This window comes from Neomonachus schauinslandi, chromosome 4 (assembly GCF_002201575.2).
Source record: "Neomonachus schauinslandi chromosome 4, ASM220157v2, whole genome shotgun sequence".
Lineage (NCBI taxonomy): Eukaryota > Metazoa > Chordata > Mammalia > Carnivora > Phocidae > Neomonachus > Neomonachus schauinslandi.
Genome location: NC_058406.1, coordinates 54,053,329 through 54,068,612, shown reverse-complemented (window position 1 = coordinate 54,068,612; position 15,284 = coordinate 54,053,329). Strand labels below are relative to the sequence as shown.

The following is a 15,284-nucleotide window of genomic DNA, read 5'->3' as shown; positions in this document are numbered from 1 at the left end:
ATCTTAGCTAAGTCACTTGGGAGAGGTAATATGAGCACTGTAAAATGGGGACAGTAATGATAGTTATTTCACAAGGTGGAGTTGAGGACTGAAGCTGTAGTGCACATGACAACATAACCTATGCCTAATCTCCATGTTTCCATCATCTCTTTGATACCCGACCTTGCCTCTGTGTAACCCCTGCTTAGAATGAAAGGTGTGAGCGTCTTGCCCATGGCATATAGCTGGTGACTGCAGGCTTAGCAATGTATTCGTAAAATCTGCCCCGTTTTTACACAGAATTTCTTGAATGGAGAAGTGTTACCTTTTATATTTCAATCAAAATTATTCTGAGTATGCCACAGGTGGAGAGAGAGAGCACGATTGGAAGATTATTCTCTTCTACTGTGATGAGACCTGGTTATCGTCTTTCAAACATGCTCTGTGATCTGGTTCCCATGCCACATCAGCAAAAAATAACTAAATTGGGAAGAAGGCAGTCAGGCCAGCCCAATTTCAAATCCCACCTCACCCTCTCTGTAGCTATGTGGCCCTGGACGTATCGCCTAACCCCATCGAGCCTCAGTCACTTTGTCTACAAAAATCAGAAAAATAATCATATATACCTCACAAGATTGTGTAAGGGATTAAATGAAGTAACACATATAAAGCTTTTGGCTGAATACTTGGCAAATAGTAAGGGTCCCATACATGCTTCTTAAAAAATAAGTAGTTTGGGAAATTTTTTGAGAGTTACAAACAGAAAAAAGTATACTTCAAATACACCATTGAAAGCATTCTTAAAAAAAAAAATAAACTAAACAAAATGAGAAACATGGATGGGTGACTAACTTAACCCTTTTTTTTTTTAAATTGACGGTTTTATTTCCAACTTTAACACTAAAAGAGGATTCCAAAACAGACTAATATATGTGAGAATAGTTTAAATGTAACAAAGAAAGAATTCAGCTATGTACATTGGAGGGAAGGGGATTTTTTCATATCAACCTCTTCCGATTTTGCTGTTTCTGAACAAGTATCCATGTTTTCCCAATTTAATTTAGTACAAAGTAGTACAACTTTGATGACCAACGATTTTTCTGTAAGCATAAAACTTAAGAGATTTTGGCTGTGTGGTCATCTTGGCTCCTGAAGTCTGGTTATTGTAAGAATGTGACAAAAGAGTATTTCCTCAAAGCCCTTCTGGACTCCAAGTGGAAAATTATCATTTTCACTCAGTTATTACTTTCACTTTTAAAACTGAAAGTCCTGTGTCCTGGGAACTTCCTTTAGTCTCAGACAAACCAGAAGAGATGGTCAGTCTGTACAGACACCAAATTTAAGATTTCGAGATCATTATTAATAACTAATGGAGTCCATGAATTTCGTGCTAATGGTGGACGTGGCGCTGTGCTACATGCTTTAAAAACCAAATTCCACTGAAATAATTAGAATAAATCTGTGCCTTAGGTTCTATTCTTATGCCCGTTTTCAAGATAAAAGAAAGGCAATTTGGAGAGGTTGACTAAGTTGCCTAAACCCTAGAAAGAGGATAGAGCTGAGATGAAAGCAAAGGTCCTTTTAAAACTATTCTGTGCTATATTCCCATTAGGTTTCTGTCCCCAGTTACATACCAATGAATCAAAGGACAGAAAGTTTATAGAACGCATTGTCCCAGAGAGTGAAAATATGAGTGGCCCTAAAAGGGTTTGGGTGGCTTCACTGATAAGTAGGGAATTGGGGGAAATCAGCGTGTACATTTACTGTTTATGGTTCGTTTTTTTTGGATCCCTGCTGGAGGCAGAACACTGGCTGGACTGGAATAGAATTGCTCATGTTAAACTGTTGTAGGAACCTACCTCTTCACATACACCACATACTTTGTGCCTATGTAGGTGGGCTTCCCGGAATTCCAGGTACAAGTCATGTTGCCTGAGTATTCATAAATGACACAGGTTACCTTGTCAGGAACATCTGGTGGATCTGCAACAAAATGTATCACTTAGAAGCCACCCTAGAAACATAAAGTTCTTTATCAAGTAGTTAGTTGATAAACTTTCCATTTTATTTAGGAAACCAGCCCAATCAGCACTCAGCACCTCCTTCATTCCATCCCGTTCACCTCACCTTACTACCTACTTTGCCATCAGGCATCGCTACTCTCCTTTGTAATACTTTACTATATTCTCCATGCCTCTGGGGATACTAATATGATCAAGTTTCTCCCATCCCCCCCCACAAAAAAAATCACTCCTCAAATCCTCTATCCTCATCTACCACTGTATCTCCTTTTCTTAACAGCTAAACTAAGGGTCCTATATTATACTGGTCTTTTACTTCATCTCCCATTTGCTCTTGAACCCCAGACAATCAAGATTCAGACCTACAATTCCATCAAAACCCTGTTGCTAAGGTCATTAATGACTTTCTAATCAACGAATTCCAAGATATCTGTGCAATCACCATTGAGCTTGACTTCTGCAGCATATGTAAGTAAACTATAATACACTCTTAAAATACATCCCCCAAAAAAGTTGTAGATGATAATTTAAGTATCTAGCCTCTGGAAAGCACTAGAAATATGTTTAATTAAGGAAGTTCTGGCCATATGATAAAGTGAAAAATGCAGGTTGCAAAATAGTGTAATATAGTGATCTCATTCGAGAGAGAGACAGAGAGAGAGGGGTTGGGAAGGAGGAGAGAGAGGGAGAAAGGGAAGAGAGAGAGAGAAACTAAAACTTGAAAGACATATTTCAAATTATTAAAGCGGGGTTGTTAGTAGTGAGATTATGGGATTATAGAGACAATGGGTATTTCCTTTCTGCTGGTCTAAATTTTTAAAAACTTTCTATGTTGTATGCAATTTGATTTTATAATTAAAAAACAATTTCAAGCAGTAAGAACATACTAAAGTACTTTAAAACATTTTGATGAGTTGTAGCATTGTGTTACAATGGGGAGAAACTGGACTCCAAATAATTGAAAAGAAATACTTAAGTTTTGTTTGAGTCTTAAAGGAGGTAGGTCTGGAAACATAAATTTAAGTCATTTTGAATATTGATTGAGTTGTGGTCCCTCACTGATTACAGTGATTTGTGCTAAAGTTATTTTTCCCTTCTGGTTTTAGACAGAGTACAATTGATTTGGCCATCATAAAAGACAATGGTCAATCTTTTGGGCTATGTTATTCCACAGCATTCTATATAAAGTGAATGCTCAGGGTTATAAATGACTCGTGGTTAATTAACTTTGCAAAAGATCAAATAGATTATATACTCACATGCGAATAAGTGCAATATTTGTTAATGTGAAATATATAAAGATGGGAGTATGATTAGTTATGAGAGTAAGACCAGGTTGTTGTTAATCTCATTGCCAGTTTATCCAATGTCAAGGAGAAAAACCCGCTATCCAGCCAGGTATCAGAGAATACTCTGAAATATACAAGGATGAGGCTTATGTGTTTGTTTTTTCTACCAATCCCACCCCTCCCCTATTATTGGAGCACTTACTAATCACAGGCCAGATTTCTTGTTAATTCAGAGTCTAGCCAAGGATCATTTTCTACTGAGAGTTTCTTGAAGGTAGAATCCCTCTTCTTTGAATTTCTAGCATTTAAGACATTTTTGGTGCATGGCAACCACTCAGTAAAGTTTTTCTCATAATTTGATTGGCTTGATTAATAAAATGATAATGAGGAGAATTTAAAATGAACAGAGGCACAGTGCTTCTGGCAAAGATCACTGCAATTCTTTTCCCAAGGAGAGCACAGGCCAGCCTAATTGTGCCAGGAATGATACTAGATAGCAATGTTAAAGACAAATTTTCAGGGACTTTTATTGGATAAAAAGTATGCTTTCCTCACAATAAGTAGAAATCAAAGATGGTCAAAATTTAAGTCAAAGATATTTAAACTTTTAAATAAATGATTAAGTGGAAACAGATTGTTCCATGTATGGTTTACTTTAATTTGGTATTTTTAAATGAATAAAGACATCTTATAATATTTTATCCCATGATTGGTGTGAAACTGATAAAACAAAATTCCCATAATATGTGTGCATTTAATCACAGATGAGATTCTCGGAAGTGTTTAAAATGATGACTAAAAATGGAAATTGTGATAGTAATAGTTTATATTTCACAGATTACATATTAAAGTACAGAAGCTTTTAAATATATTTGGATTTCTTTTCAGGTAAAGCACTGACTCATTTATTTTCTCTCTCTTTTATGCTTTGTTTCCAGTCTAAAAAAAAATACACAGAATCATTTTATTCAAAAAACAGTGATGATAAGTTAGCATAGTAAAGCTCACAGGACAAATATCCTGTGATCAAAGTAACCCAGTGAAAGCAATGTGATTTCTAGAGTACCACAAAAACCCTCAAAAACCTTTTTTTGACTTACTTAAATAGGAAGTTTTGTTTGCTAAGAATGCAGAGCCCAAGAACATAGGTGCTCTTGGGTCCAAGAGTTAGAGTAAATTCTTACCTGGCAGTTACAATGTCACACTCATAACCAGAGCCCTATGTAAGAAGTTACAACTCACAAAGTAAATAAATGGAAAGAGTGATGTTCTTTCTAAGCAGCCAGCAGCAGAGAATCTAAATTCTTCTATGATGTCGTCCCAGAAGGGGAGCAAAGGCTGTTCCCTGACCCTAAACATGGCCTGGTGGTTGTGTTTGGGGGCAACACTAGAAGAAGCTGTTGGGGGTAATTTGTCACTCAAATTGCAACTTAAGGAAGGAGGCCATACTTCTTTTGCCTCCTTTCTTCCTCTGGCTCAAATTAAAAGCTAACCTTTGCCCATAACTGTGAAAATTGCTTTGCCTTCCAAAGAAATTGTACCTTCTCTCAACACCCCACCTCCACCCACCAAAGGATAAATAGTAAAATATTTAAGCATTAAGTGTTTATGTTTCCTGAGGATGTGGACAAGCTAAGGAGTCCTCATACATCAGATAAGATGTCCGCCTATGCCTTCAATTCCCATAATTTAGGGCAAGTTTAGTATGCTATTATCAGTGTAAGTCATGAGTTGGCCAACTTTATTCTTTGACCCCAGAAGTTACTGCGGTCCTTCCTCAGTTCACCTCTACCACCTCCCATAGCTCTTCTTTCTTTTGAAAATCATGCAAGATCAGGTTCCCAGAATTAAGTACAACAATGGCCTTATTTAGAACAAGGAAGCCTCTTGCTTCTCAGGTGTTCACTCTAGGGGCAAGTGGTGACCACCTGGTGGTCTTGCTCTTGCTAGTTAAGGTCTGGAGATGAGGAAGAATAAGAACTCATGTTTGATTGTCGAAAGTATGGATGAAGGGAACATGACAAAGACCCCAAAGCCCTCTATCGTTCTTCACTGAAGTTGGGTCCAGATGCTCTAGGGAATGAATCTCTGGGTTAAAACAGTGCTGAATTTATTGATCTATTTCTCATAATACTAGAACCAAGAATTAAGTATATAACTATACAAGTGAGCTCATATTACTATGATAACTTACACATCTTCAGAATACTATAAATACAAATTGAATTTAGCAATTATTTTTAAGATGAACGTGATTTTTTTCTTTTTTTTTTAAAGATTTTATTTATTTATTTGAGAAAGAGAGAGAAAGCCTGTGTGCATGTACATACTGGAGCAGGGGGAGGGGCAGAAGGAGAGGGAGAAGCAGATTCCCCGCTGAGCAGGGAGTCTGATGCAAGTGCTCTATCCCAGGACCCTGAGATCATGACCTGAGCCGAAGGCAGCCGCTTAACTGACTGAACCACCCAGGCGCCCCCTAATTTTTTTTTCAATAATTACAGTTACAAAAAATGATTCACATTTGAGGCAGTGTAGGAGCAGGGAATTATATCAGAATCTCTTCATGTTTTATCAAAAGCATGCAATTTTAAGTGCGTTTAACACACTGGTGTTGTACTTTAAAGTGTATAATATGCTTTCAAATAGTTTATTAAAATTTGGTGCTTACTACAGCTGGAATAATTGGCCTCATTTTACAGACATGGAATCAAGGCTCAGACAGATTAACCGTCCCAAGGTCACACAGCTCGTAAGAAGTATAGCAGGAACACAAAGCTAGTTTTGCAACTATTTTTTTCTCCCTAAATCTTAGCCTCAAAATTTCTTGATGGGATCTGCTTCAAGGCAGATGATGTTAGTTTGGAAAGCAAATAAACAAAAAATGTAAGTGTAGAGCCGATGAAAAGTACAACACTTAAAATCATGTATGCTGTTTGGACAGGCTAGTGTTAAAATTTTGTTTTTTGAATGCATCAGCAACATTTAAAAGTTAGTAGAGTTGTTATTGAAAGTTTATATTTCTGTCTTCTTTCAAAGACTCAAAAGATTTAGGAATACAAGATCCTCATAAATGATGGAGTTGGGCAGTGGCTGTCCCCAGTAGACCATCTATGTGCTTTGCTCTCTGCATAGATCCCATTAGCCTCCTTGACTCCTATTTTACCAACCTAGCCCCTGGAAGCATTTGGGTTTGCTATTCCTATATTAAACTAATGAAAGAAGTAAACTATATTAATTTGTCTCTAATTTTAGACAAGATTTTATTTTTTATTATTTTTTAAGATTTTATTTATTTATTTATTTATTTATTTGACAGAGAGAGTGTGCACAAGCAGGCGGAGAGGCAGGCAGAGAAAGAGGAAGAAGCAGGCCCCCCGCTGAGCAGGGAACCTAACCTCCCCGCTGAGCAGGGAGCCCAGCTGATCAGGGAGCCTGATGAGGGGCTCAATCCCAGGACCCTGGGATAATGACCTGAGCCAAAGGCAGACACCCAACCAACCAACTGAGCCACCCAGGCACCCCGACAAGATTTTAGGCTAGTTTGCTAGATGAGCTTTCATTTGAATTTTGAATGCACCCCAACACTTACATCCAGAAGAAATGTCTTTTCCACATATCAGTGTCTCTTGAAAATATCCAGGACATTCAGCAGTGCAGTACATAGAGGCATGTGGCTCCAGAAAGTTGTTATACCAAAGCCGAGCTGTCGTTTTATTAATTCTTGTGATTTGAAATCTTTCTTTAATGCCATTTTTATAAAAATAAAGTTTCCTTGGTTGGCAGTTCTTAATTGCTGCTTGACAGTATATAGAGATATTCATACCCATCTTAAAAATTGTGGCTGGTTCTACCCAGATGTGGCCAGAGCAGTTTATATTTGTAATTCCTGGAAACAAATAGATAAAATTTTTAAAATTCCATGTAAAACATTAAAACAAGAGATTCAAAAGAATATACTGTTGCATTTAAATTTATTCTTTTCTATTAACTAAATGATTTTCATTGGAAAAAAGTTTTAGGGTTAACTGTATCTATTAACTGATTAGTTTATTATAATGTGCTTTTTACCATGCTTCTGTTGATGCTCAGCAACATGATACAAAACTAGAGTGAGCCTTTAAGCTACTCTAAAGAGCAAATATAATTAGCTCTCCTATTTTAAAGTAGAGAGCTGAGGCATTATGACGCTATGCCATTTTTCAAAGGTAAGATTAGAAATAACACTTGGCACTGCAGAATCCAAACCCCATTCTCAAGCTACTCAATCAATCTTTCATTGTTCTGTAGATAATGGCTACTTTATCAGAAAATTAGGAGTTTAGGGGAGCCTGGGTGGTTCAATTGGGTAAGTGTCTGCCTTCAGCTCAGGTCATGATCTCAGGGTCCTGGGATAGATTCCCCAATGAGGCTCCTGCTCAGTGGGGAGCCTGCTTCTCCCTCTCCCTCTGCTGCTCCCCCTGCCTGTGCTCTCTCCCTCTCTCAAATAAATAGAATCTTAAAAAAAAGAAAATTATGAGTTTAATGAATAAAATCATACTCTTACTAATGACAAAAATCTATTGCTTGATAACCACTTAAAATTCATCATTAATTGAATAATATGGGAAAATGTTCAGAATATATTTTGTTAAAAAGCAAATTGCAGAACAACATATTTAATATAGGCTCAATATCAGAAATAGAAGAATGAATGAAAAGAAATACATTAAGATATTAACATTGATAATCTCTGTGTGTTAGACTAATTTTTTCATTTTTAATTTCATTTTTCTGTGTTTTAAAAATTATATAGTGAATGTAATTACTTTTATAACCCAGAATAATAATTTAAAGTCATTTTCATAAGCTCAAATGACAGTGCAATGCAGTATCAGTTAAATTAAATTCACATTAAGGAAAATTTATTATTATCTTTTTCTGGAAATACTTGCATTAAAATATCTTAAAATCTTATCAAAATAGTGATAAAGGTAAGTATTTGATTTTAAAAGGTCCTATCTTTAGACTTCAATACTTAAAGAATTAACTTGTTGTATAATACAAATGTAATTGAATATTTCCATTTACATAATGAACATTATGTATAAATTATAAGTATTTAAATACTGAAGTACTGATAAAATAATTCCATCATTATTAAGAGGATATTGAAGCCAAAGACATGAAAAGGAAGTTTTATGAAAGCATCCGACTGCTTTAAATAAGGTCAACAATTCAATTTTAGACAAACTGAATCCCCAGGACTTTAAAAAAATATGTGAATACTATCATGGAATTATTATGAGTAGTGTTTGAAAAAAATAGAAAATATGACAAATGTCAGAAGACTTCAGATTTGGACAAATGGTGTCCTGGTTTTCAAAAATAGAATAAAGAAGAACCCCAGAAACTTTGGACCACTGAGCCTTACTACATTCAGGAAAAAATTAGTAAGTCAATGATTTCTCAGTACCTAAAAAAAATCAGTAGTCAGTGGGAATCAACACAGATTGTGTAAGAATAAGTTATACAAATATGTTAATTTCTTTTTTTTAATAGGGTTAGTAGATTGATCAGAGGAATGTTAAACTTTTTAAAAATTTTTTTTTAAATTTCAGCAGAGATATTGAAAAGGGGGAACTTGAAAAAAATGTAGTCTGGATGATATTAAAACTATTCATAGATTGAACAATACATAAAATAATTTCTTTTCTCTTTTTTAAAGTTTTTTTTTTATTTATTTGAGAGAGAGAGAGAGAGAGCACACGAGCAGGATGAGGGGCAGAGGGAGAAGCAGACTCCCTCCTGAGCGGGGAGCCCGATGCAGGGCTCAATCCCAGGACTCCGGGATTATGACCTGAGCTGAAGGCAGATGCTTAACCAGCTGAGCCACCCAGGTGTCCCTATAAAATAATTTCTAAGGAACAGCTTGAGGGTCTCTAATGCCATATCAGAGGGGATTGACTCATTTCTCTACACTCTATATTAGTTACTTGAATGTATAAACACAAGTCCTACTTATTTGCATATTTCAAGAAGCTGGAAAAAGTTAGCTAGTGACCTGTTTCTTCTAAATCTTCTTGGATAGCTGTGGTCTGACTCTGGGAGTGTCTGATACCTGCTGGAGGGATTCTAGTTCTGACGATAGGGCTACCTCTACATCTCCAATATAATCGTGTTTCAACCTGCAGAAGACAGTTTCCTTTTGTTACTATTCTGAGTAACTTGCATGATTTGCAAAGCTTTCTTCAAGGTCTAGAAGCCTACCTTGGTGTTGCTTGTCTCCCAATAAATGAATTTCTGCCACCTGCCCAGGACACAAAACCCAGTCGAAACTCTCAAATGCCAAAGTTATCCTGCCTGAATTTCTGATGACCCCCCCCCCCCCGGATTCCTCAAAGCTGCTTATGCCTTTATCTGTAATAGTGCCAGATGTTTGTGTGAATTATAAGATGGGAAGAATAATAGCACAATACCATTGCACAAAGTTGTGAAGAATAAAAGGCTTAGCACAGTGCCTGATACATAGTAACTGTCAACAAATGGTTTGTGGAGTTGAATTAAATTCAAATGTTTGATGGATTATCATGTAACAGTTATAACAGTTCAAAGATAGAACATGCCAACTCAGAATAATTAGCTTCTTCATGGAAATGTTCATATATGAGTTAGAGGTTTGTTCCTTAGGGATGCTTGAGAAAGGAATCCTGCCATTAAGAGGGAGGTTGGATTCTTTTATTTCATTCATGCATATAATTTTTATGTGCATATAGTTTTTCCCAATCTAATAATTTTTGATTCTTCATCGATCTTAGAATAATGCCTTGAAAATAATAAACACTCAACATTTTTTTGAATAAAAGATAACAATAGGTACTAAAAATACTATACCTCCATGACACCAGTTGAAGAATATGTAAAAAGCAATTACCACATCCCATTGAATTGTGACCTGATTCATTCCTGAAAGCAAGAAAAAGCTCTTTGTTGCCCTCTAGGAAAGAAAAAATATGAAAATTGTTTAAATTATAATATTTTAATAAAATAACAACAATAAAAGGCATTCCATTTTTTCCTAACAGTTATTATTGCCTTTAATGAGACCATTTCAATATGAAGAAACTAAGGAAGGAGGGAAGGAAAAAAAGAAGGGGAGAACAGAAGGGAAGAGGAAACAGGGCAAAGAAAAGTCAGTGGTGTGTGAAGAGGTATAATACAGATGGAGAAATAAAGTGAAAGAATGGCCTTTTATACCCTTCAAATCACTATGAATTACCTTAGTAGGACACTTTGGCCCTTGATAAAATACACTTTCTTTTAATCTTGTCTCTCTCATCAGAAACCTCTGCTCTAACTCCTGATGATAAATTCTCCTGGCCAGATTTCTGTCCCTAAGAAGCTCCAGAAGTATCAGTCTTTGATGAGTTAAACTTGGGAAAAGCCAAAAATTGCAGAACTTCCAGAAAGCATTCAAAATGACGAAAGATGAAGTGAGACAAAGTCATAGGTGCTCTCACCAGTTAAATTTATAAAAAAGCCTTTTCATCGGTAGACAGTTCAAAAGAAACACATTATATAAATTCCAAACAGTATTGCCATAAGTTTACAGTTAGAGTTGCATTATTTAATTGGTTACCGACATTACTGAGTAATCAGTTACTCAATGACCAACATTATCTAGTTATTTTTATCTGTCTAATAAAACCTGAGCTTTTCATATAAAACAGCAAAACAAAATCATGACTCATCTTATAGCATAAAATATCTGATAACATTTTTTTCTTAAAGATTTTATTTATTTATTTGAGAGAGAGAGAGAACAGGGGGAGGAGCAGAGGGAGAGGGAGAAGCAGACTCCGTGCAGAGCGCGGAGCCCGACATGGGGCTCGATCCCAGGACCCTGAGATCACAACCTGAGCCGAAATCAAGAGTCAGGTGCTCAACAGACTGAGCCACCCAGGCACCCCATATGTGATAACATTTTTAAAAACTAGGGTCCCCATGATCCCCATGAATATAGGAATCCCTTTCATAATTTGTTAGCAATATTAGGCCTTCTTTTTATAAATAATAATAATTTAAAAAAGCCTAAAATGTTCCTGGTTAGAAGTTAACTACTCATCCAATAGAATATATGCAATAATTATTATTTAAAGTGATGTGCTATCAGACAGTATTTTAGATTCAGCTTTCATCAGTAACCACTATATGAAATATCACAAGAACCTATAAGAAAAAACAACCTGGCCCATATATTTCCAAAAGAAAATATAGCTGTTTTTAAGTATTTGGGTGATCATTGTCTCTTTACCTTTCAACTTGCTGGAAGCACATAATTCCACTTCAGAGCCAGGTTGCTATCTTGTGGCCTGCGTCATGTCCTCCTTCCCCACTGCCTGCTTGTCAATAATCACTTCAGATTTTCAGCAACGAGGCAAATGGAAATGTCAGCAAAGCCCTGACCTACATTTCAGATTCTTGAAGAGGAACTCAAAAACTGTCCAATTTGAAATGACTGGCTCACATGTCAGTATTTGGGAAAACCCAGATTACTGAAAGTGAACTGCTTTGTCAGTACTTTTTTTCTCATTTTAATTTAAAATGATCTGTCTCATCCAAGAAGTAGAGCACATACGTAGGCTCTATCTGTCAAAATATAACACCAAAATATACAAAAATATAATGCTTAGTTTTAATTTGCAATTAACATAGATATTTATTAGGAACCAGTTTCTTAAGGCAGTTTAAATGCTACTGTTGACCATTTATTTATTTACCAAGCGTTTTGAGTATCTAATATGTGTCAGGTATTGTTCTGGGCATTAAAGATATAATGGTGATTAATTACTGAACAGCTCTTTTGTTGTATTGTTTAACTATCACCCATGCTTTAACAGGATTCTACAAGCAAATAAAAAATTACCAAATATTTGGTGTGTTTATAGTCAGCGTCACCAAAGGCTTTTCCCAGCCTACTCTTTCCTCCCACATCCTTTATTGCTTCTATGTGAATCTCTTTTTACTCTATTTCTTTTTACTGTAAATGACAGTTAAGTTACTTGTTTCAATGAAATTCTTTTTTAAAAAATTTTTTTATTATGTTATGTTAGTCACCATACAGTACATCATGAGTGTTTGATATAGTGTTCCATGATTCATTATTTGCATATAACACACAGTGCTCATTACAACATGTGCCTTCCTTAATACCCATCACCTGGTTACCCCATCCCCTCACCCCCCTCGCTTCTGTAACCCTCAGATTGTTTCCCAGAATCCACAGTCTCTCATGGTTCATCTCCCCCTCTGATTTCCCCCCCTTCAATTTTCCCTTCCTTCCCCTAATGTCCTCTGTGCTATTCCTTGTGTTTCACATATGAGTGAAACCATATGATAATTGTCTTTCTCTGCTTGACTTATTTCACTTAGCATAATCCCCTCCTGTTCCATCAATGAAATTCTTAAAACCAGAAACTCCATCCTGCCTTTTAAATGTTTATATCTTTGGTATCCAGCACATTAGAATACTCTGGGGAAACATCTGAAACATTTCTATGCTCAGATTTATTCTAGACAATGAAAATTAAAATTTTTGTGGGTGAAGGCTGGGCATCGATTTTTTTAATCCTAAGTGATTATAATGAAGAGTCAGGGTAGAGAACTACTGGAATATAAGAATAAGAGTGTCTTTGGAGACCACACAGAAGAAAGGACTGTCACCTGGGTTTTAATGATTAGTAACAATTTTCCAAGCTGTAAAGGAGAGGGTGTGGGAAACATTTCACATACAGGAACAGAATGTGCAAGTAATAGAGATGTTTTGGGACTGGCTAGTTGTTTCTTCAGGTTGAAGGGAGTAGGATATGAGCTGGAAAACTAAGGTCAGTGGCAGAATGTAATTAATTACCGGGCCTTGTATTCCTGCTAAGTAGTTTAACCTTTGTCTTGAAGTCAGTCAGAGATAGCCAAGATTGGTAAGCAGAGAAATAACATAATCAGATTGGATTTTTAGAAGATAATTCTAATTATTGTGTGGAGAATTGAATGAAGATGAAGAGCCCAGTTAGGAGGCTATTGAAAAGCAAAAGCTAGGGGGCGCCTGGGTGGCTCAGTCATTAAGCGTCTGCCTTCGGCTCAGGTCATGATCCCGGGGTCCTGGGATCGAACCCCCCGCGTCGGGCTCTCCGCTCCGCAGGAAGCCTGCTTCTCCCTCTCCCACTCCCCCTGCTTGTGTTCCCTCTCTCGCTGTGTCTCTCTCTGTCAAATAAATAAATAAAAAATCTTAAAAAAAAAAAAAAAGCAAAAGCTAATGCGGGTCCAAAGCAAAGCCGAGGCAGCCAGAACTGAGAGGAAAAATGGAACTGAGAGCTATGTGGAGGAAGATTGGACAGGCCATTGTGACGAGTAAGGGAATGGAAACCCCTGGAGTTATGTAGTGAAAACACATGTGTGTATGGGGGGGTAAGAATTCAGGAGCATGAAGAGTGACTCTGGTGGTGATTTTTGTTGACCCAGTAGATAACAACGTTAACTGAGCATGCAAATGGAGGAGTCGTGGGGAAGTGATGAGTTTGATTCTGGTTATGTTGATTTGGAGGAGCTTACAATATGTTCAGAGAGAACTGTCTGGTGGGCCATTGTAGATACAGATAAACTTGGGAGAGAAGTTTGAGCTGGAGATCTAAATTTGGAAGATTTCAGCATGTCAATGGTATTAAAACTAAGATTAGAATAAGAAAACTGAGAGAGCACATCCAGAATGATAAGGGAAGGAAATAGGTGACGAGAACCAGAAAATCTTACCAAAGGACAAGGAGAGATACAAGGAGTGTGTGGCCAACATCAAATGGCCAGAGATTAAATATGATAAGAACTAAAAGAAAGTATTGGATTTGACAGTAGTCTTCCCTTAGAACAGTTTCAGAAAAGAAATGGAGGTAGAAAGGGGATTGAAGTGATTTAGAATAAAAAATAAAGAGGATATTGGCTAATCTTTTGGGAATTTGAACAGTGAAGATGAGATTGATAGAGAGCTCAATGCAAATGAGGATTCATTTATTTTTTTAGTGGGGACCAGTGGTGGTTCTTCTTCTTTGGTGAGCAGTCTGTTCTCATCTTTAATACGTTTCATTGGTTGGTTGTTTTTCCTACTATTGAGTTTTGAGAGTTCTTTACACGGTTTGGAAACCAGTCCTTTATCATATATATTTTACAAATATTTTGTCCTAGTCTATGGCTTATCTTTTCATTTTCTTACCAATGTATTTTTTTTAAAGATTTTATTTATTCATTTGAGACACAGAGATACAGAGAGAGAGAGAGCATGAGCAGGGAGAGAGGCAGAGGGAGAAGGAGAAGCAGGCTCCCCGCTGAGCCAGGGGCCCGATGTGGGGCTCTATCCCAGGACCCTGGGATCATGACCTGAGCCGAAGGCAGATGTTTAACCATCTGAGCCATCCAGGCGCCCCACCAATGTCTTTTGATATCAGAAATTTTTTAATTTTGATCAAGTCTAATTCATTATTCTATTGTTTCATTTGTTTTGTCCTGCTTACATTTTCATCAACGGATTAATACATAATTTTGTCTTATGTATGTTTCTGTTTAAAGACACCTTACTTAATCTATATTGTTGATTAACATTGAACTCAGGGCCAACAACACTATAATTCATGCCTGAACAAAGCTCATCTAACACATGAAGTTTCTTTGTAATGTACATTGTGGCCTTATTGTACTTATGAACACTAGATGGTACTTCAGGACTATGCTTGGGGGTCATTTTGAACAGTGAAATCACCAAAAAAAAGTACAAAATGGGGGGAAATGTGGCACTAAGAAGACCTCCCAAAAGACACTTGTTTATAGTACGAGAGCTGAAACAATTATTAGCTGGGAACTTGCACATTGGGTGACTCAAATTTTTCACCACTCTACACATGTCTGCAAATTACTGACAAATGCTACAAGTATTGATTTGGGGGTTACAAGTAAATTTTAGCTGGTCAAAGAATTA

At 36.6% G+C, this 15,284-nt stretch overlaps 1 protein-coding gene across 1 annotated transcript in view; it reads right to left on the bottom strand.

The window, feature by feature from the left end:
- Window positions 1–10,229, bottom strand: part of IL23R (interleukin 23 receptor) — a 55,467-nt gene extending 45,238 nt beyond the window's left edge. Inside the window, exons 1-3 of the mRNA XM_021679975.1 lie at window positions 10,160–10,229; window positions 6,879–7,175; window positions 1,839–1,962 (exon numbers count right to left, since the gene is read on the bottom strand). Of these exons, the coding sequence (XP_021535650.1) occupies window positions 1,839–1,962; window positions 6,879–7,175; window positions 10,160–10,229 (491 nt within the window). The remainder of the gene's footprint in view (window positions 1–1,838; window positions 1,963–6,878; window positions 7,176–10,159) is intronic.
- Window positions 10,230–15,284: the final 5,055 nt, after the last annotated feature.